The following is a 23,319-nucleotide window of genomic DNA, read 5'->3' as shown; positions in this document are numbered from 1 at the left end:
CGTCCCAGTCTCAGGTCTTGTGCAGATACCAACAGGTTTTCTTCCAGAATGTTCCTGTATTTGGCTGCATCCATCTTCCCGTCAATTTTAACCATCTTCCCTGTCCCTGCTGAAGAAAAGCAGGCCCAAACCTTGATGCTGCCACCACCATGTTTGACAGTGGGGATGGTGTGTTCAGGGTGATGAGCTGTGTTGCTTTTACGCCAAACATATCGTTTTGCATTGTGGCCAAAAAGTTCAATTTTGGTTTCATCTGACCAGAGCACCTTCTTCCACATGTTTGGTGTGTCTCCCAGGTGGCTTGTGGCAAACTTTAAACGAGACTTTTTATGGATATCTTTGAGAAATGGCTTTCTTCTTGCCACTCTTCCATAAAGGCCAGATTTGTGCAGTGTACGACTGATTGTTGTCCTATGGACAGACTCTCCCACCTCAGCTGTAGATCTCTGCAGTTCATCCAGAGTGATCATGGGCCTCTTGGCTGCATCTCTGATCAGTTTTCTCCTTGTCTGAGAAGAAAGTTTGGAAGGACGGCCGGGTCTTGGTAGATTTGCAGTGGTCTGATGCTCCTTCCATTTCAATATGATGGCTTGCACAGTGCTCCTTGAGATGTTTAAAGCTTGGGAAATCTTTTTGTATCCAAATCCGGCTTTAAACTTCTCCACAACAGTATCTCGGACCTGCCTGGTGTGTTCCTTGGTTTTCATAATGCCCTCTGCACTTTAAACAGAACCCTGAGACTATCACAGAGCAGGTGCATTTATACGGAGACTTGATTACACACATGGGATTCTATTTATCATCATTGGTCATTTAGGACAACATTGGATCATTCAGAGATCCTCACTGAACTTCTGGAGTGAGTTTGCTGCACTGAAAGTAAAGGGGCCGAATAATATTGCACGCCCCACTTTTCAGTTTTTTATTTGTTAAAAAAGTTTAAATTATCCAATAAATGTTGTTCCACTTCACGATTGTGTCCCACTTGTTGTTGATTCTTGACAAAAAAATAAAATTTCATATCTTTATGTTTGAAGCCTGAAATGTGGCGAAAGGTTGCAAGATTCAAGGGGGCCGAATACTTTTGCAAGGCACTGTATATCATGCAAATGTGGCTGCATGACCAATATCATTAAACACTTCCGGCTTCATGGAATGCTAGTGCCGAGTAGTGCATAGCTAAGTACCGCGATTTTGACACGCTATGCCAGTCCTCTAACCAGTCAGAACCAGATAAGAAAACCAATAAATTACATCTGTCTTCTGCTGCCCCCGCGACCTGTCCCCGGATTAAAAGGTAGATGATGGATGGATGGGATCGTACGAGAATAAGTCGTGTTATTACGTCGGGCTAATGTAGCTATATAAGCAGCTGCCTACTTTACGTAGCGTGTTGCCGCCTCCGTTAAAATCAACAGTATTATAACTATCTTGCGTTTTAGAATCGGTTTTACAAATAAGAAAATCCTTATTATTTTGCCTCATCTACATCAAATTATAATCAATAGAAGAATTTATACTAATGCTCCGTTGTAGCTCCCAGCTACATGTATGTTTACATGTATGTAAAGTGTGTAGCGGCTCCCAGCTACCTTACCCCTACGTAACATTTGCAACTTTTTCTCTTAGCAATAGTTCTACTAATCTCGTAGTCCTTTTTAAAAAATTATTAATTTGACCCTAATACTCTGTCGTATCAACGTGCATCATTAAGGTTTTTTTCACGTACTTCACTACAGTGATACGTGACATTTATTCATCTACTCTGCTGTGTGTATCAGCCACCAGCTGTTTGGTCTGAGGAGGACCCTGCTGCATGGTGGTGGAATGAAAGAAAGACTTATCTTTTGCTGTCAGATCTCGCTTTCTCATATTGATGCATTCAGGCTTCATCAACACCCAGTGAACGTGTGTTCTCCACTGCAGGAGACTATCTGTCCAGAACGCTCAAGCTTACTGCCTGAGAAGGCATTAATGATCGTTTTCCTCAACAAAAACTGTTTCTAATTTCAGACTGTACCCACTGCAAATCTGGACTGGGTTTTACAAATTGTTTTTTTGTTTGTTTGATATTCTGTACTAGGTTAGCCCATTACTGGGCGCTCAATAACTCTTAAAAATACCTGTAGAATATGACACTCTAATACATAAGCAAAAGAATATGTGTAAATGTTTTCTCTGTGAACTTTTGAAAGTGCACTCCCGTGTAAAAAAACACTTCATGATATTCAAGTTCAAGGACAGATATTTATATTCAAGTTTAAAAGCCTGTTAGAAATTCATAGCCAAGTTAGTTGAAAGTTCATTTTATTAAAAAAAAAAAAAAAAAAAAAAAAAAATCGAGAATTTAAGACATGAATATCATCTATGCAATTTTTTTCACCCTGCTTGTTAAAAGAATCGGAACCGGAACCGTTAAAATTCAAACGATGCCCAATCCTTGTCATGACATTATTTACCAAGGGGTCACCCTGTAAGGAAGGGTAACATTGGAAATACAAGCGAACAAATGCTTTTTATGGCAAGTTGTGTATGTGTGTGTATTACCTTGCTGACTTGTTTCAAGTAACTTTCAGCTTGGCCCCTGCTCATTTTACCAACATACCAGCGAGGGTCCATGCCCTAGACGTGTCACAGTTTCTTTTTTAAAATTGGATTGCTTGACTATTATTTATTTAAAAAATGCTATTCTTAAAATATAATGTAAATGAGTAAGCTTACCTGTTTGGATGGAGGGTTTTGTGGTGGAGGACGAAAGCGGTTGCTACTGTTATCTGCACACACAAACATGTTCACACAAAGATGATGCCCACGCAATATTTGTAGTTTTTCTTCCTGGAGAAGGGTGACCTCTAGTGGTCGCATAACCAAATTGGCAAAAAAGTGGACGCATTTGTTTGAGATTATGTTTTAATGACTCATTCGCCACAATCAAGCAAGGGCGAAGGTTTGGTCTCAATATTGGTAGGGACGATATAACAGCATAACCTGCATCTACACTTTTTGCTGGGAACGGGACATTAATAAGACCTTTGGTTAGGGCTGCATTTCTCACGAATATGAATCTAATTAATTGATAGGCTAAATGATCAATGTAAAATAAATCTGTATTGATTTAAACTAACTTTCACATTGCAAATTTATAACGTCTTAATCTGATAATTTTTTCTTAAATCTCGTCGAATAATTTTTTCTATCTTGCTTTGAGTGTTAAAAACTAGTTAAGGGATTAATACGTCAGATTATTCCATTTAAATCAAGTAAATATTACTATTTGTTCTTATTGAGCCCATACATCTTAAAGTTGGTCCTTTTTAACCTGAATCCAGAAAAACTTGCTTTCAAATAATGTTCTGAACAATATCTATTCATGATTTAAAAACATTTCCGACAAGCTTTTTTTTTTTTTTAAGATTAAATATACTTTTTGCTTAAAATAACTCTTAAGTTTATTTTCAGCTAGCTATTTTTCTTATTTCAAGAAATCGAAGTGAGTAAAATTTACTTGATGCACTGGCCGATCATTTCACTTATTTCTCGTAGATTTACACTGAAAACAAAGGAATTGAACCTAGTTTTATGGAGGTGTGTTTTTGCGGTGCATATGTGTTGGTTCAGGTGATACATGGTTCGAGTCAAACCTTTGTTTTCAAAAACTACTAGAGAAACATTTGGAAAACTTCCAAAATAAATGTCTGGATTTTAGTGTCAAATTTAAATTGCAATATTTGAACATAACTTAAATCATATTAAAATACACAATAAATACAAACCTGTTAATAATCTCTTAACTATCCATGAATGCAAAAAATAAAACATTTGTCTTAAGACCACTCAGCAATGTCTGTCTAAATAAATAAATAAATTAAATATAACTGAAAAATCCTCTTAGTGTCTAACAAAAATAAATAAGAATGGAGCATTCCTTCAGGTAAAACACTATTGGTTTTGTCCACCAGTTTAACAAAAAAATGACAGCTTCTTTGGGCTGCTTCAAGACCACATAAATAAAATAAAATGAAAATGGGTTGGTTCACTACATTTCTCACAGTTTAATTAACGCTAACATTAGAAAACACATACAGTAGGATATTTCTCTCAAAGCAGCTTCCTACTCGAGTTCGGGAAATTTACAGTGATTAATCATGTTATGCTAACTCTGATGCAGGTCGGGCTTTTAGTAGCATAATTAATGGTGTGTTCCCCACCTCCACAACATTGACATCTTTTTACATTAATTACAGTGGCTGCTGCTAGCGGAAAAAAACTAATATTCCTTGTCTTCGAAGGGAGCGGAGGATGTGGCATGTTGTATTTGTGTCAAGGCTGGGATTGCATGTGTGTGTGTGTGTGTGTGTGCATTTGATAGGGAAAAAAATGGACTGGCACATTCAGCAAGTGAAAAGGTGTCAATGAAAGTCTGAACATAATGAAAGTAATTATCTTAATAATGTTGACCCTACCATCATTAAGTGAATTACTTTCAACTAGGGCTGTCAAAATTATCGCGTTAACGGGCGTTAATTTTTGAAAAAAAAAAAAAATTAATCACGTTAGAATATTTGACGCAATTAACGCACAAATGCCCTGCTCAAACATATTACAATGACAGCACAGTGAAACGTGTACTTGTGTTTTTCGGAGTTTTGGCTCCCTCTGCTGGCGCTTGGGTGCGACTGATTTTATAGGCTTCAGCACCACCCCATGAGCATTGTGTAAGTAATTATTGACATCAACAATGGCGGGCTAGTAGTTTATTTTTTGATTGAAAATTTTAAAAAAATGTATTAAAACAAAAACATGAAGAGAGGTTTTAATATAAACTTTCTATAACTTGTACTAACAGTTATCGTTTAAGAACTACAAGTCTTTCTATCCATGGATCGCTTGACAGAATGTTAATAATGGCAATGCCATCTTGTTGATTTATTGTAATAACAAAGAAATACAGTACTTATATACCGTATGTTGAATGGATATATCCATCTTGTGTCTTATCTTTCCATTCCAACAATAATTTACAGAAAAATATGGCATATTTTATAGATGGTTTGAATTGCGATGAATTGTGATTAATTACGATTAATTAATTTTAATTAACTCGATTAAAAATTTTAATCGTTTGACACCCCTACTTTCAACACAAAGTCATGTACCGTATATTTCAGACTATATGGCTACGTTCATACTACAGGTCTTAATGCACGAATCCGATTTTTTCATGTTTTTCCGACTCGAGTGAGGCATTAACTTGACGGTCTGAATGTGACAAGTCGCATAGAACTGGACCATTTCAAATCCGATCTGGGTCACTTTCGTATGTGGTTCAAATCCGATCTGGGCCACATTTTTCCAGACTGTTGCGGCGGTCTGTACTGTCCACTCTCCCAAATCGGATTTCATGCAGCAATTACGTCATCAAATAGCGAGAGAGACGCTTACCGGTGCTGCTGTGCGTTATTAGCGCCTAACTTGCAGTGAGCACGGCTTTTGGGGAAGGGCTGGGCTTGACAACAGTCATAAAAAATAAAAATGGGTTGAGGATAAACCTGAGAATGCTCAGTTTTCTCTCTGCTCCAAGTGAGCAATATTTCAACATTGCCTACACGGCCGAGAGTCGGGACAAACTGCGCGTACGTGTGTGACATGCAGGGACAGTGCGTGCATGCTATCGATCCATATAAACTTTGAATATAAGCCTAAACGGGGATTATTTATGTCTGTTATTTGTGTCCTCCTTTTGAAAAGCAAAATATGATATCCCTGGAATGACGGATGACGTGTGTCATTTGTTTTGATGCTTCTGCGCATGCGGGTCTTCATGCTCAGCGCGTGTCGGACTCCGAATTAGTGCGCATGCGTAATACTTGAAAGGTCTCAATGGACATAGTCAGTCTGAACGGGCACGCCAAAAAAACGGATTTGACAAAAAATCGGATTCGTGCATTAAGACCTGTAGTATGAACGTAGCCTAAGTCAGTTTTTTCCCCATAGTTTGACCAGGGCTGCGACTAATACTCTAGAGAGATTTATGTTTGAAATTATTATTAACACATTATTATTTCATTTCACATGATATTTTCACATTAAACCGCAAGAGGGTGTTCAAGGCCTGTGTTTCAATATTGGTGGTAACTTATAAAAACAAATAAAACAGTCAAGAAGGGCTTAAAAAATGTTACCGAAAAGAAAATCATACTCTGCAGATTAAAAACTGCAAGTAGTGAAATATGCATCCGAAACTGGTAATCGAGCAGCCGAAAGAAAGTTTGGAGTTAGCGAGAAAGGGACTGGCGAAATGCGGAAGTTCTCTACTTTATTCTCATTTTCAATTGCCTTTCAAGATGACATGTTCTGTTGTTATCATATAAAATGTCACCAAAAAATGCCACTTAGATACCGTAATTTTCAGACTATAAGACGCACCCAACGCACCAAATTTGACACGAAAACAGCATTTGTTCGCAGATAAGGTGCACTGGACTATAAGCCGCAGCTGTCCTCACTGTATTATGGGATGTTTACACCAAAAGATATTAACTGGTAATGCTATATTTGACAGCGGTATCATAAGACTGTCATAAGTTCAAATGAACCACCGTGAAGCTTGAAAGCAATTGGCTGCAAAGCTTCATTGCTTCAAGAAGCTTCATTTGGCCATCACTGGGGTACCCTTGGGGTAGACATTTAACCTCTGCTACCACCTGCTGTCAACACTGTTGTTTTCCAACATGCCTCCTAACATGCATTGCAGCGTTACAGGTGTAAATTGAATTCAAACTCCTGTTCTGTGCAAATTATTTCTTTAGTTACAGTTATTTCATTAATTGCTAGTTATGGTATTTGGTAACAATTTATTTGACAGTGGCGCCATAAGACTGTCATAAGATGATCACATGACACTTTGTGTCATCTGGCAAATTTTCTGTTTTGAATGGATGTAAAGATCCAAGCTGGACATACAGTTGTGGTCAAAAGTTTACATACACAATTGTGAAGAACATAACGTCATGGCTCTCTTGAGTTTCCAGTTATTTCTACAACTCAAATTTTTCTCCGATAGAGTGATTGGAACAGATACTTCTTTGTTACAAAAAACATTCATGACGTTTGGTTCTTTTATGACTTTATTATGGGTTAACAGAAAAAGTGATCAAATCTGCTGGGTCAAAAAAATACATACAGCAACACGAATTAGCAATTTCTTGTGAGTGATTATTGACTTGAACAATCATTGACTTGAACAAGTCAGGAAAGTCACTTGGAGCCATTTCAAAGCAGCTGCAGGTCCCAAGAGCAACAGTGCAAACAATTGTTTGTAAGTATATAGTGCATGGCACTGTTTTGTCACTGCCACGATCAGGAAGAAAATGCAAGCTATCACCTGCTGCTGAGAGAAAATTGGTCAGGAGGGTGAAGATTCAACCGAGAAGCACCAAAAAGCAGATCTGCCAAGAATTAGAAGCTGCTGGAACACAGGTGTCAGTGGCCACAGTCAAGCGTATTTTGCATCTCCATGGACTGAGAGGCTGCCGTGCAAGAGGGAAGCCCTTGCTCCAAAAGCGACACCTTAAGGCTCGACTGAAGTTTGCTGCTGATCACATGGACAAAGATAAGACCTTCTGGAGGAAAGTTCTGTGGTCAGACGATACAAAAATCTAGCTGTTTGGCCACAATGCCCAGCAATATGTTTGGAGGATGGAGGAGAAAAGGTGAGGCCTTTAACCCTAAGTACACCATGCCTACCGTCAAGCACGGTGGTGGTAGTATTATGCTGTGGGGCTGTTTTGCTGCCAATGGAACTGGTGCTTTACAGAGAGTAAATGGGATAATGAAGAAGGAGGATTACCTTCAAATTCTTCAAGGTAACCTAACGTCATCAGCCCGAAGATTGGGTCTTGGGCGCAGTTGGGTGTTCCAACAGGACAATGACCCCAAACACACATCAAAAGTGGTAATGGAATGGCTAAATCAGGCTAGAATTAAGGTTTTCGAATGGCCTTCCCAAAGTCCTGACTTAAACTTGTGGACAAATCAGAAGAAACAAGTCCATGTCAGAAAGTCATCAAATTTAACTGGACTGCACCAATTCTGTCAAGAGGAGTGGTCAAAGATTCAACCAGAAGCTTGCCAGAAGCTTGTGGATGGCTACCAAAAGCGCCTAATTGAAGTGAAAATGGCCAAGGGACATGTTACCAAATATTAGCGCTGCTGTATGTATATTTTTGACCCAGCAGATTTGATCACTTTTTTCTGTTCACCCATAATAAAGTCATAAAAGAACCAAACTTCATGAATGTTTTTTGTGACAAAGAAGTATCTGTTCCAATCACTCTATCGGAGAAAAATCAGAGTTGTAGAAATAACTGGAAACTCAAGAGAGTCATGACATTATGTTCTTCACAAGTGTATGTAAACTTTTGACCACAACTGTATATCGAGTGTGACATAATTCATAAGGTCATTAATGCCCATGGTAGTGTCATGTATCAAATACGACAGTCTTATGGCACTCTTATGACACCGCTGTCAAAGAAAGTGTACCTATTAACCCAAATAAATCAACAAATAAGCCTCTCTGGACTGTAAACTGCAGGTTTCAAAATGAAGGAAAAAAGTAGCGGCTTATAGTCCGAAAATTACGGTATGTTTTTTTCCCTCTTCATTACACGTTGTTGGGCTGGTGAGACTTATAGTCAGAAAAATACGGTACATATTTTTGTTGTCTTACCGGGATGAGTATTAAGAGGCAGCGACCCAAAAGGAGTGGCACCAGGAGGTAAACTGTTAAATAGCAAACAAAACAAACACAATTAAAGTAATACTAAATGAAAAACAAAGTCTACATACCACTGTTAGGCTACGTAAAAGGCTGTCAATAATTGACTAATCACATTCAAATTCACATTAAATTCAGAATTCCAAAAGGTACAGTTTGTTTGCTACGAAGGTCAAATTTATGGTGAAAAAGGATTTGAAATGACTTATCTCGGTATCATATTTGTACAAAACAAAACCTAGCGTTTGATTTTTTTTCTACCCACTGTCAAGTCACGCTACCTGTCTCCATGGCGACTGGGAGGTGCCGAGTGTGGCGCCAGATTTTTGTGGCGCAGCGGGAACGTGTTGTGTTTGGGTGCTGTAAGAGAAGATCAAGTTTTTAATATTTTATTTTGGAGCAAAAAAAAAATTAATATACTGTATAACTTTTAACCCTTTATAGGACCTAATAACTTTTTAGTGTTGTAAGCGGAGATTTTATCTTATTTTCTAGTTCATCAAAATTGTATTTACACGTTATAAATTTGTCAATGTACTTATTAATAAAACAATGAAAAATACAACAATTACTCATAGAAAATAGTACAGTAGAATAATAATTTTAAAATAATCATACAGTGCTACCTCCACATACGATCCTTTCGACATCCGAAGTAAAATTTATCTCGACATATGACGACATGCTCGAAATATGATGATTTATGACAGCATGACAATTTCATTGGTTTCTTGCCAGACGGACGCAGTCTTCTGTCAAAATTTTCACCCTTATACGAGGGGCATTCAAAAAGTAATGCACTCAAGTGCATTGCTCGTACAGGATTTTACCAATCTTGTTTATATTTGGCACAAACATGATAGGACACACCTTTTTGCGATGTTTATATGTGTTTTTCTTATTTTCTGATTTTTAAAGCTTAAACTAGCTTCCAAAATGGCTGGCCCTCTTGAAGTTCATCAAAAACAAAGAGCTGTAATCGAATTCCTTGTTGCAGAGGGAGAAACCCCTCTGAGGATTCGCAACCGGCTGGGAAATGTCTACAAGGATGATACCATAGACTATTGTATTGTAAAAAGATGGGTACAGCGATTTAAAAACGGTACTGAAGACCATGAAGAGGTGGGTAAAGCCAGCATAGCTGATAAGCCCCTTAGTGGTTGCTCGTTCACCTCTGACGAGCTTCAAGAGGGGCAGCCATTTTGGAAGCTAGTTTAAGCTTTAAAAATCTGAAAATAAGAAAAACACATATAACAATCGCAAAAAGGTGTGTCCTATCATATTTGTGCCAAATATGAACAGGATTGGTAAAATCCTGCACGGGCAATGCACTTGAGTGCATTGCTTTTTGAATGCCCCTCGTAATATTCTGCTCTCAAAGCTTTTGTGGCGGTAAATTATCACTTTTTTACACTTAGTTGGACTCTCAATGTTATCCAAAGGTGCTAAATAAACAAGTTGTATCATAAACCTCAATGTGCAACATGAATATAGCATAAATGCTTAACGGCACGGCGAAGACGTTAACAGTGAGAAAGCGGCATGCAGTTGAGTTGTGTGCAGATGGCACGTGGCAAGATGTGTCTGAGGATAACTTTTCTTCATGTCCGTCCATGATCAAACGTAAATAAATATACCTTTCTTTATAGTATGTTTGTAGTGTTCACTTTGGAACCGCTATTTGCGGCCACTTTTAACAATAGGCGCATGCGCAGAATCGCAAAGTTGCCATTTCTGATGGGGTGAAAAATCTGACAGAACAACGGTGTATTTTCTTGCGAGAGAAATCAACACTGGCCCAAGAAGGTTAGTGCAAGTGGTGAAATAAGAAAAAAAGGTGGTGTTTACCATTGAAATTAAGATGGAAAAAATTAAGATGGAAATGATAGAAAAATATGAGCGTGGTGTGCGCGTCGGTGAACTGGAATATGTCTACGAACTCGACGGTCCTCCTCCGTTCCCCAATCTTAGGGTTAGGGGAAGTTAGGTGAGTAAGTTAAGGTGACAATTATTATAATTTTAACATTGACAAGGAAGTCGCCAGCTTCGTCAAGTTTTTAATCATTTATTTCATAACTTGTGCAACACAACATGGCTACTATCTGCCGTAGCCGAAAGAGAAAGTAAAAAAGTCCCACTATTCCGCTCAGTCACACGGCGCATTCAGGAACAGCATACAAAACACAATCGCCACATGAGAACCCGATTTGTGACATCACCATTATTATCATTATTCCGATTTGTATTTATATTTTATTTATTTTGCTATGTGTAATTGCTATTTGTATTTGTACCTGCAGTATTTATTAAGGATTCAGCGTAGGTTTTTGGGCTCTGAAACGAATGAATCGAATTATAATGTATTCTAATGGGAAAATCCCACTCGACATGCGATCATTTCGACTTACAAACCAGGTTCTGGAATGAATTAAATTTGTATGTACAGGTACCACTGTATAAATGTTTTTCAAATCAAACTATTTAGGTGCCTAATAAAGGGTTAATATATAATTTGAAAAAGTTTGATTTGCTAGAGAATGAAAAATTCTCACCGTCACTGTTTGTTTGCTAGACGGAGGAAATAAGATGATTAAAATACTTGTCATGTAGTATTTTTTAAAAATTAAAAATAAAAACGTACCCCTCTCGTTCCTTCAAACCTGTGACCAAAATTTAGCAAAGAAAAAAAAATTGGTATCATCCAAAATTGGACTGATTATGAACGAGTGGATGTCGAGCTACCTGTTTGGAAGAGAAGGCGTGACGGAAGAGTTGCTTCTACTGACACTGACCGACGAGGGAGGCGGGCCTCCGAGATGCCTGGGCCTGGCGGGGGGTTCCGGAGCGTCCGCCGGAGGCCTGAGGGCAAATACGCTCATCAGCCTGACACATTTCCGACCTCAGGATGAACTCTTATCACATGCTGAGTGACGACCATGGAGTCATTTTTACTTCCTGCTTTCAAGTGCGGCTTTTTATGTGTGTGTGTTACCTTCGAGAGGGTGCAGGCGGCTGTAACATACAAAAAAAAAAGCCTGATCATGTACCGGTAGTTACGTAACTCACTTGCTGCCAATGATGGTGATAGACATACAATCGGGTGTAGGTTTGCCCAGGGACGATAGGGACAGAACACTACCAACTTTTCAGGATGCTCAAATTGTCGCTACCAACTTTTAAGCAATCTAATTTGCATTATATAATGAATTCAGTTATATAGGTAATTTAGATTGTCTTCCCATATGTTGTAAGAATAGAACTGACCCTAGCATTATTAAGTTAATTATTTTCATTATTTTTTGAATATATTATTTTATATATTCAATATCTTCACACTCACATTTACCCCTTTTCACTTGCTGAATGTGACAGTCCATTTTTCCCCTCTCAAACACATTTGATTGGCTGATGACTTTACCCCCCCTCCCCCCCACCACCACACACACATGCGCACTCGCAGCCCTGACAGAAATACAACATGTCGACAATATGCCGCCTCCTCCGCCCCTTCAAAGAGGAGATGGATATTCTAAGTTTTTTTTCGCCCAGCAGCAGCCACTGTAAGTAATGTAAAAAGACGTCAATTTTGTGGAGGGGCCGGTGGGGGGGGGCGGAACACCACTAATTTTGAAGCTGAAAGTCTGATCTGCATCAGAGTTAGCATAACATTAAACTGTGTGAACTGGCTAACCTGCATAACTCGCGTAGGAAGCTGTTTAGAGAGAAGTGTCCTCTTATATGTGTTTTTGACTGTTAACGTTAATTGAACTGTGAGAAATGTGAACCGAGGTTTATACCCTTCTCCCCCATTTTCATTTCATTTTATTTATGTGGTCTTAAAGCAGCCCAAAGGAGCTTTATTATTTTTTTAGTTTGGCTGTGCTTGTGGGTAAAAGCAGTAACCTGAAGGAAGGCTCCATTTTTATTTATTTTTGTTATTCCCTGACTAAGACGTTTTTCAGTTACATCTAATTTCTTTATTTAGACAATGTTGAGTGGTCTTAAGACAAATGTGTTTTTTTTTTTTTTTGTATTCCTGGATAGTTAGAAGATTATGAGCAAATTTGTATTTATTGTGTATGTTAATATTATTTATGTTCAAATATTGCAATTTAAATTTGCAAATAAAATCCAGACATTTATTCTGGAACTTTTCAAAATGTTTCTTTAGTAGTTTTTGAAGCAAAGGTTTGACTTGAACTGTGTATCATCTGAACCAATACATATTAAAGTTCGTAAATACAGTCAATACAGATTTATTTTGCATTGATCATTCAGCCTATCAATTAATTAGATTCATATTCGTGAGAAACGTAGCCCTCACCCCCATTCACCCAATCTGTTTGGTCTTATTGATGTCCTGTCCCCAGCAAAAAGTATACATGCAGGTTATGCTGTTATATCATCCGTTATATTGTTCATTTGTCCCTCCCAGTCCAAATGGATTGGACGTCTATCCCCGTCAATGGCGGCCAAAGAACTTTAACCAACACTCACCCTCTCTTCAGTGTTGGTACCTAAAAACGAAAGACAAAAATGATGTTTAACGTAAAATCAATTTAACTCGAGCAAGAAATCATCTTGCTGGCTGCAAAATACCGCGAATGGGAGACATGTTTCGACCCGGTTTGTTGCCACGGAAGATTTGAGGGGGCCCTTGAAGCACAAAAGAATAAAAATAGAACATTCAGGACGTGTATGATAAAGGGTGACACAAAAAACGGGAACTTTGTAGCACTCCAATACAAAAACCAAGAATGATGGAAGAAAAAATATTTATTGACAGTACAGGTAGTCCCCAGGTTAGGAACGAGTTCCATTCCTAAACTGGCGACATAACCAGAATTTCCGCGTAAGTCGGAATTAACTCTTTAAAAGTCCAAAATAACAACCCAAAAAGTCCAAAAGTATTGTATTTTGTTTAACGATGAAGAATTTTTTGGTCAACATCAGGCTGTTAGTTGTTTCAGCTAATATATATTTGTGTATGGATTTGTAATTAAGTTTAGAGCTACAGTTTTAGGATTTACAGTGGGGACAACAAGTATTTGATACACTGCCAATGGGAAAACCCATTGGCAGTGTATCAAATACTTGTTCTCCCTACTGTATGTGTGAGTGATTTGCTATGAGAATTGTAAATATAAACACGTTAGCATACGTAGCATTTAAGACAGAGGACGCTTGTTTGGCAAATTAGGCTAATTTTATCTACTAAATTTACATATTGATCAGACTAGATGGACGTTTGAACACCACTTGTTTTGTGTCATGTGTTTTATTGTTAAAATGCGTGTCATTTTGAACATAAGTGTGCATATGTGTGTTACAGCTTTACAAATTGTCAAAAATGAATGAAGTAAAACACTTCAAAAAGCACAATTGCTTTGTTTGCTGTCTGTAAAGCTGAACAACTTCACGTTTAGTGAGGACAGAACACATCATATTAATAAAGTAAAGTAAAAAACAAGATACTGTGGGGTACAATAAGGTACTGTTTATACGACTAAAAAATAAAAACTAGGGCTGTCAAACGATTAAAATTTTTAATCGAGTTAATCACAGCTTAAAAATTAATTAATCGTAATTAATCGCAATTCAAACCATTTATAAAATATGCTATATTTTTCTGTAAATTATTGTTGGAATGGAAAGATAAGACACAAGACGGATGTATACATTTAACATACTGTACATAAGTACTGTACTGTACTGTACTGTATTTCTTTATTATAACAATAAAGCAACAAGATGGCATTAACATTAACATTCTGTTAAAGCGATCCATGGATAGAAAGACTTAGTTCTAAAAAGATAAATGTCAGTACAAGTTATAGAAATTTTATATTAAAACCCCTCTTAATGTTTTCGTTTTAATAAAATTTGTAAAAATTTCAATCAAAAAAATAAACTAGTAGCTCGCCATTGTTGATATCAATAATTACACAATGCTCATGGTGCTTGAACCCATAAAATCAGTCGCACCAAAGCGCCAGCAGAGGGAGACAAAAACACAAGTAACAAGTGGACATGACACTGTGCTGTCATTTTAATCTGTTTGAGCGGGGCATGTGCGTTAATTGCGTCAAATATTTTAACGTGATTAATTGAACAAAAATAATTACCGCCCGTTAACGTGATAATTTTGACAGCCCTAATAAAAACGACTGGAGACAAAATGCTGGACGAGACTCCGGCGTCGTAAAGTCGAAATCGCGCAAGTGAAGTACGTCGTAATTGAAACTTAAAAAACATCCCATTTAAGAAACAATAATGGAATTTTCATTCGTTTCAAAATTAAGTCCTTAAAAGGTATCCTCCTGTACGAATGTATTCTCAAAATCTGCTGTGGACCACTGTTAAAAAAATGGGAATTTTTAAAGTGCAGACATGAGCAAGTGCATTGCAACATGGTGACCTAAATACTCTGAAACGTCAGTAACCATAGTGAATTTAGGATAAAATTCATAGTCAGTCAATGAGGAATCTCAAGAGTAGATTTGAAGAATGTATTTGTTCAGGAGAAAGCCATTTAAAGGACATGGATTTTTTTTTTTCAATAAAAATTCTGTAATTGTTTCCTAAATGACATGTTTTAAGGTTTCAATTACCATAAATATTTTTTTTTCTTCCATCAATTTTGGTTTTATTGGATTGTTAAAAAGTTGCCATTTTTTGGGGGTCACGCTGTATAATGATTGTTTTTTGAGCAATCACTACTCACGTTTCCCTGGCAGCGGAGGATCTCGACCGGATGGAGACTCACTCGGCTACAAAATACACAAAAGATTAGTGCTGATTGATTATTATTACCATTTAAAAAAAAAAAAATCTGTATTATTGAAATCATAAATGGAGGTGGGGGGATTAGGTCGATCAGCTGCGTCTTATTTAATCGGCCAAACATGGTCGAGTTTCAAATTGACCTTACTTTAGCAGACAGCTAACAGTCCCTTACAAAGTGTCCAATGTTGATGGTTTTTAAGCAGTTTATTACAAACATGTTGCGCTAAACTGTAACAGTAAACACAAACATCATGAAAATTACACATACTGTGCATTAAAACACATAATACGTGACATTTTTTAAACATCCACTATCTTAATGCTAATATACAATAGAAGAGGCCATTCCCACACTAACAGAAATGATCACAATTTTCTTATTTAACTTTCAAATGTAAAATGGAGTGTCACATAGAACAAAACAAATATAGGCCTATGAAAATAAAGCCCTATTATTACCACATTTTACATCATAATATTAAGAGATTAAAGTCATAATACTTTTTATTTTTTTACCTGTTGAGTTCAGCGGTGTAAACACAGAGAATAGGATTGTGAGTGTCCTTATTGTCTGAACAGTCTTAATGGATCACGAGTTTGATATACAGTGATCCCTCATTTTCCGTGGCTAATGGGGACCAGGACCCGCCGCAATAAGTGAAAAAACGAAAAGTAGCGCCTCCCACCCATTTTTTTTGTGTTCTAGGTATTTATTCAGATTTATCATTGGAAAGAGATACATGTGACTTCTTTTTTTCACTTTTTTCATAATTAAAAAAAACTTTTATGTATATTACCTTCCCACCGAAGTATTTTAAACAAGAATAAAGTAGAAAAAATGCTTGTCTTTATTAAATGCTTCATTGAGTGAGTCCACTCAAATCCACTCAAGCTGCTCACTAACACACAATAAGTTGCCAAAGCAACTGTTTAACAAGTTAAACGATGAATGATGCATGCAGCGCTTTAAAGTTTTGGCTTTCAAGCATCTCTGGCAAGATAAATCTTAACGTCTGTCAACCATTGTTAACTTTAATAAGCAACTTCAGTGCACTGCCTGACAAAGAAAAGCAGCAGGAGGGAGAGTGAGACTGATCGGATCGGGACAGCTCATTTGTATTTTTTTTTTTTTTTAAACTGGGAAAAAAATCCGCGATGGACTCAGGACGCAAAGTTTAAAGGGTGAAGTAGCTAGAGATCACTGTACTCTCATTTTGGTTGGTCTTTATGTTTTATTTACGAAGAGAATGCAGCGAACAGGAATGGGTTGTGGGGGAACAAAAAGGAAGGAAGCTTACAGAAGAGAAGAAAAAACAACAACAAGAAATACACTATGGAGCATACACAATTCAGCAATGTGAGATGCGGAACCCTGTAAATGTGGATATGTTGACATCCTATTCTATGCTACCTGATCACTAATCCTGGCGCCGACAATCTCTCTACTTGAGTGTGTCTAATTGCAACCAGTCATGATTGAACCCACTCTTTCATGTCATAGCCCTGCAGAAAATGGGAAATTCTGTGCGAGGGTGCCCCAGCAAAGTTGTAATACTATGAGAAGAACATCATAATTTTAAGAGATTAAAACTTTATATACTTACATACACAGAAAATTACGAGACATAGCGCCACGGCACTGAAAGATGAGCAATCACTTCCATCATGCTATCATAGACAATGATGCATACCTATTAAGTTGTGGAAAATCAAAATAGGGAGATTTTTTTCCCACGCCCGACCTTGCGCGCACGTGACAAAGATAAAACATGCATATCGGAGTCTAATTTTACATTTTATTGTGTATTGAACCTTCATATGAATACAATGAGCACAGTGAATGATTAAAACGTTTTTTAATCACGCATCATAATCGTTATCACCAGTGTTGGGCATGTTACTTTAAAAAAAGTAATTAGTTATAGTTACTCACTACTTCTTCCAAAAAGTAACTGAGTTAGTAACTGAATTACTCAATAGTAAAAGTAACTAGTTACCAGGGAAAGTAACTATTTCCGTTACTTTAAAAAGAAGTTGTCGTATGTCAAAGAATTTGAAATTTTCTGAGCAGTATTCGAGTCAGTTGAATAGAGAAAAACAGACAGGTAGTTGTGTTATAGAACCTTGTAATATTTATTGCACCTCACCAGCAACAGATTTATCCTACACTTGAAGTGCAACAAAAATAAACAGATTTGAATTGCTTACCACAGATGTCGACAAAAGCTTTGCCCCTTGACATAAATTACACTTTACATGCATGTTCTTTCCTTTAATTTCGACCAACTTTAAATAGTGTTTCTATCTCCACCTCGTAAAGGACAAATTTTCCTCTGAATAATCTGCCATCATATCCCTCTGCATCTGTTTTGCGTGTGTGTGTTTGCCGCATGTGCATTTCCGGTTTGTGTGTGAAAACACCGGCTCAAGTACAGTACGTGCGCTATTAGGCTCGAGCGTGTACGTCACAGCATGGGGGATCACGTGAGATTTGACAACAACGCAGCCATATTGGAAGCAGGTCTGGCTCGCGGGACATTAAACCTCAACTTGCCAGTTCGATAAAGAGACAAACTCGTTACTAAGGCGAAGAACAGATATGTGATCAAGCTTAAGGATGTGAACAATGTTGACCTTTACGAGCAAGCCGAAGACAAATGGAGTAAAGATGTCGACGGGCTTCCACAATTACGCAAAATGGACATTCTGCTGTATTTATTATTTGGTGTATGTTACTAAACTCATCAGCGATTCCGAAATTACAAATCGCTACAAAACTACGAACAGTTTTGCTGCGGATGGGTGCAGGACCTGCACATTATGTCCGTATCAAATGGCAACTCCATCGTTCTTGCAAAGGTAGGCTATGTGTGTTTACTATTTTCATTGCCATGAACCTGAACGCACCCCAAGTCTTGGATGACAAATAAACAGAGCAGAGTAGACTCGCTAAGGCTGGTAGTTTCTTCAATTCATTCAAAGTAAGTAACGCACTGCTTTTGACCGTCAGTAACGGTAACGGCATTGTAACGCGGAAACGGAAAAAAATAATTAGTTAGATTACTAAGGGTGTCAACAATAATCGATGTGGCGATGCATCCCGATGCGGGGCAGGGACGATTCGATTCGATGCGGGCAACACGCTGAATCGATTCAGCGCATTTTAAAATATATAAGTACTTTAAAGAATCTTCCCTGCGCAATTCCGGTGATGCAATGGATTTGGTTTCCCCATTTGTATTGTTATTCTCATGTTTACCTGTAGAGAGAGCTACTTTACATTCAAAGCAAGCCCGTAGAGGTTCGATCGGCCTAAAAAATTCCAGCCCAACCCGACACGGCCCGCTGGGATTGAAGCCCGACCGGCCAGATCAATTAACTATAGATTTGCATACCTGAGCCGAGTGATGCGGAAAAAAAAAACGCAGCAGCAGCAGCAATCTATTTTCATTTCTTCTTCAAGTTTTCTTACTGTTTAAATAGTCTACATATTTTTATAAGAGTTATAAAAGCATTTACACAACGAAATAACGCTGGGAAAGTTTAATATAAAAAAAAAACACGGTTTTGCAGACACACAGAGGAGAAGATTCGAAACGATCACATTTGCCTTTGTGTGCATAAATAAAAGTGTCTTTCCTAACAAATTCTCAGTTGGCAGACAAAAAACGCAAGTTTACTCAATATTTAAATAGTCTACATATTTTTAAGAGATTTATAAAAGCATTTACTCAACGAAATAACGCTGGGAAAGTTTAATATAAAAAAAAAACACGGTTTTGCAGACACACAGAGGAGAAGATTCGAAAGGATCACATTTGCCTTTGTGTGCATAAATAAAAGTGTCTTTCCTAACAAATTCTCAGTTGGCAGACAAAAAACGCAAGTTTACTCAATATTTAAATAGTCTACATATTTTTAAGAGATTTATAAAAGCATTTACTCAACAAAATAACGCTGGGAAAGTTTAATATAAAAAAAACACGGTTTTGCAGACACACAGAGGAGAAGATTCAAAAGGATCACATTTGCCTTTGTGTGCATAAATAAAAGTGTCTTTCGTAACGAATTCTCAGTTGGCAGGAAAAAAACGCAAGTTTACTCAATATTTAAATAGTCTACATATTTTTATGAGAATTATAAAAGCATTCACACAACGAAATAACGGGAGGAGAAGAAGAAAAAGAGGGCTGCGCCACAGCCCTCTGCGCATTTTCCGGCGCGGCGGCCCGACCCGACCCACCGAAACGTGAATGCTTAACATTTCGGGTCGGGTCGGGTCGGGTCGGGTCGGGTTCGGGCACAAGATCTAACCTCTATGCAGGGGGGACGAGGAACCCAAATCCGCTTCCTCACCGGAGTAACGTCACAGACAAGCGCAGTTGTAATCGAGAGAGCAGAGAGATAGGACATAACATAACAGTGGCTGAAACGGAGAAAGCGGGAGCGAGAAATATTATAGATATAAGATAGGCTAGGCCTACATTTGACTTTTGTTCTACATTGCAATTTAGTTGTTTTGTTTGCAACTGAACTGATCCCTGGATTGATATTGCGATAAAGATGCTGCTGCACTACAATATTTTCTTTGTCGTTTTCTTTAATATTTACTTGAATATTTTTATTGATGGGTCGTTGTGACTAAAATACAGTGACTGTTATTACTGATTTTGCACAGGAGTTCAGATGTTGCACTGTGTGAAAGGCTGCTACTGTGTGTAAAAAAAAAAGAGAAAGCCCTGGTCTCATTCAAAGCACTAATTAAATGCTGTGATCTGATTTTTTTTTTTTTTTTTTTAAATATATATGAAAATATACTATTTTCATTTGACTTCAACCAGGAGCAACACAACACAACGCAACACAAGAGCCAATAAAAAGTTGTTTAATGTCTGTCCGCTTGTGTTGGCTCATGATTCACGAAAAATATGCTTTGCTTTAGAATTTTAATGCATCCCAGGCTTTAATGCATCGCAATGCATTGCCGAATCGAACCGAATCGAATCGTGACCCTCTTAATCGAATCAAATCAAATCGAATCGAATCGTGGCCCTCCGAATCGTAATCAAATCGAATCGTGAGGGCAGTGTCGATGCACACCTCTATAGATTACCCCGTTACTGAAAAAATAACGCCGTTATGTAACCGCGTTATTCCCAACACTGGTTATTACATAATCTTTCTTACTAGTTCTGCTCTTTGAAATAGTTCCATGTGGCTGTCTTTGCTTTCTGAGCCAACTCACAAGAAATTTTGTAATTATAACAGTCACTGTCTATGTTGAACTTTGTGGCCAGTAGAGCACAGACTGTTTCATTTGACAGATTTGATCGGTAGCTGGTATGAATCTTTTTTACCATAGAGAATGCCCTCTCACTGTCACTGTTGTAAGTGTTATCGTGCTTCATTTTATTTGCCGACTGAACTCTTGTACTATCCATGTGCTGTGATGTTTTTGCATGCTTCGTCAAATCGTTTTTTCCTCCACTACTAACCGATATATGCACACAGCACAGTGAGCAAAAAGCAAATGTCACTCCTCCATCCTTTTGCCAAGCTGCTTGATATTTTTATTCATATTTTATCTTCTTTTTGCATTGCTTTTCATCAGCCATCATGCTCGTCTGCCACTTCGACAATAAATGAAGTCACGTGGGAATATGCATGTCTCGCGGGCAGATCTTTCACTCTCAGACACAATTTTTCCGGTTTGTGAATAGAATCTTTGCCCCCAAAAAATGTCAGATTAAGTTGAGAACTACAGTAATTTTTTTTTTTTTTTTTTTTAAATTGAGAGATTTTACTGGTAAATCGGGAGGCGGGAAAATTAGTAAATAATCGGGAAATTCCCGACCAAATCGGGAGACTTAATTGGCGTGATGGTGGGAAATTATTTAAACTCTTTTTTTTTTTTTTTTTTTTTAAATCAACTTTAGAGTGTTTTTAAGGTGCTGTATTTTTGTATTTTTTCTTGTATTTTTAGTTTTTATGAACATTTTATTAATGTATCGATTTGTTTATTTATTACAGTGATCCCTCATTTTCCGCGGTTAACGGGGACCAGAACCCACCGCGATAAATGAAAAACCGCGAAGTACCCCCCCCCCCCCCACCCAAAAAAAATGATTCATTTTTTTTTTGGTTCAATGTATTTATTTAGGTTTAGCATTGGACAGAGATACTTATAAGACATGTTTTTCACTTTTTTTCCAAAGTATAATAATAAAAAAAACTTGTAGTGGAAAACCATTTACCATATATATATATATTTTTTTTTAATAAATGTTTTTAAATACTTCAAATGTAATAATTATGGTAAATTTTAAACATGTTACTGTTCCACTGAACTATTTTAAACAATAATAAAATAGAAAAATGCTTATCTTTATTAAATGCTTGATTGAGTGAGTCCACTCAAATCCGCTCAAGCTGCTCATTTATACACAATGAGTTGCAACAGCAACTGTTCAACAAGTTAAACGATGACTGACGTATGCGGCACTTTGAAGTTTCGACTTCCATGCTTCTCTGGCCACATCAAACCTTAATGTCTGTCAATCATCGTCAACTTTAATAAACAACTCCAGTGCACTGAATGATCAAGAAAAGCAGCAGGAGCTAGAGTGAGAGACTACATGATTGGATCGGGACAGCTCTATAAAATACTGCATTTATCTATTTATTTTAATTGAAAAAAAAAAAAATCTGCGAATGACTGAGGGCGCAGTTTGAAGCGCGAAGTAGCAAGGGATCACTGTATGATACATAAAAATAACAATTAAAAAAATACAATAAATGTTAAAATTTAAAGAAAAATGTAGGAATGATTACTATTATAATATGTGTTAAGAATTTTTATATTACCAAAAACGGTCACTTGCCCTATAAAGGGTTAAAATGCCCACTTAAACCTTAATAGCAAACTTTATCTGAATTTTACAGCCTTGATTTTTAGACTTTTTTTTTATGCACGCACTCATGGTGCACATGCCAAACAAATTTCATGCTTTGAAATGTTCACATATTTAAATTTCGTATTTGAATCTTACCAAGCGAGGCGCAAGGGTTGGAAGTGGAGAAACTGGTGGGCGAGGACTCACTGCTGGTGGTGGGCCTCTGCAGTCCCTGTCCCTATTGTCTAATGGGGAGGCACATCACCCAAAATAGACTTGTACCTTATAAAGGGTTAACACATCCTACCGATGTAATCGCCATCTCCGCATGGCAGAGCCGGAAACAGCTTGTGAGGCAGGTCCTCCGAGGGTTCCGTGGGAGGCGGTTCGTAACTCCCATCGTCATTCGGCGCCTCGTCCTCATCGCTGATGCTTTGATTCTCGTAGTCGTCGTCATCATCCTGAAACGGTTTGAACCAGATGCATTCGAAGTAAAAGTCCAAATTGTTTGCATACTTGACGTTTGGGTAACTCTTATGTCCTTGAATTGAATATTATAAATAGACTCACAAACTCGTCATCATCCCAGCCTTCAATATCAGGAGCTGCCAGAAAAGAAAACAGTTTGCAAAATATGTTACACAACTAGAAGATTTAGAAATTGCATGGGGGTGCTTTGCTATGCTGATCGATAAACACCCATGGGTCACTTCCTGTTGATTTTAGGGCATTTTTAGGTCACTTTCTATTATTTTGGGTCAGTTCCTGATGATTTTGGGGCATTCATGGGACACTTGCTGTACATTTTGGTCACCCCCTGTTAATTTTAGGGCTTTTCTGGCTCACTTTAGTCATTTTAGA

General features: G+C 37.6%; 1 protein-coding gene across 1 annotated transcript in view; it reads right to left on the bottom strand.

Annotated features, from left to right (window-relative positions):
- The window catches only part of lcp2a (lymphocyte cytosolic protein 2a), a 45,791-nt gene that overhangs the window by 4,680 nt on the left and 17,792 nt on the right, over positions 1-23,319 (bottom strand). The window contains exons 16-29 of the mRNA XM_057821308.1: positions 23,029-23,063; positions 22,766-22,919; positions 22,615-22,703; positions 15,504-15,549; positions 13,379-13,435; positions 13,277-13,296; positions 11,772-11,791; positions 11,522-11,638; positions 11,421-11,439; positions 11,332-11,347; positions 9,061-9,139; positions 8,732-8,784; positions 2,722-2,774; positions 2,548-2,622 (exon numbers count right to left, since the gene is read on the bottom strand). Coding sequence (XP_057677291.1) covers positions 2,548-2,622; positions 2,722-2,774; positions 8,732-8,784; positions 9,061-9,139; positions 11,332-11,347; positions 11,421-11,439; positions 11,522-11,638; positions 11,772-11,791; positions 13,277-13,296; positions 13,379-13,435; positions 15,504-15,549; positions 22,615-22,703; positions 22,766-22,919; positions 23,029-23,063 — 833 coding nt within the window. The remainder of the gene's footprint in view (positions 1-2,547; positions 2,623-2,721; positions 2,775-8,731; positions 8,785-9,060; positions 9,140-11,331; positions 11,348-11,420; positions 11,440-11,521; positions 11,639-11,771; positions 11,792-13,276; positions 13,297-13,378; positions 13,436-15,503; positions 15,550-22,614; positions 22,704-22,765; positions 22,920-23,028; positions 23,064-23,319) is intronic.

The sequence above is a fragment of the Corythoichthys intestinalis genome, chromosome 18 (genome assembly GCF_030265065.1).
Source record: "Corythoichthys intestinalis isolate RoL2023-P3 chromosome 18, ASM3026506v1, whole genome shotgun sequence".
In the NCBI taxonomy this organism is placed as follows: domain Eukaryota; kingdom Metazoa; phylum Chordata; class Actinopteri; order Syngnathiformes; family Syngnathidae; genus Corythoichthys; species Corythoichthys intestinalis.
This window is presented reverse-complemented; position numbering and strand designations above follow the sequence as displayed.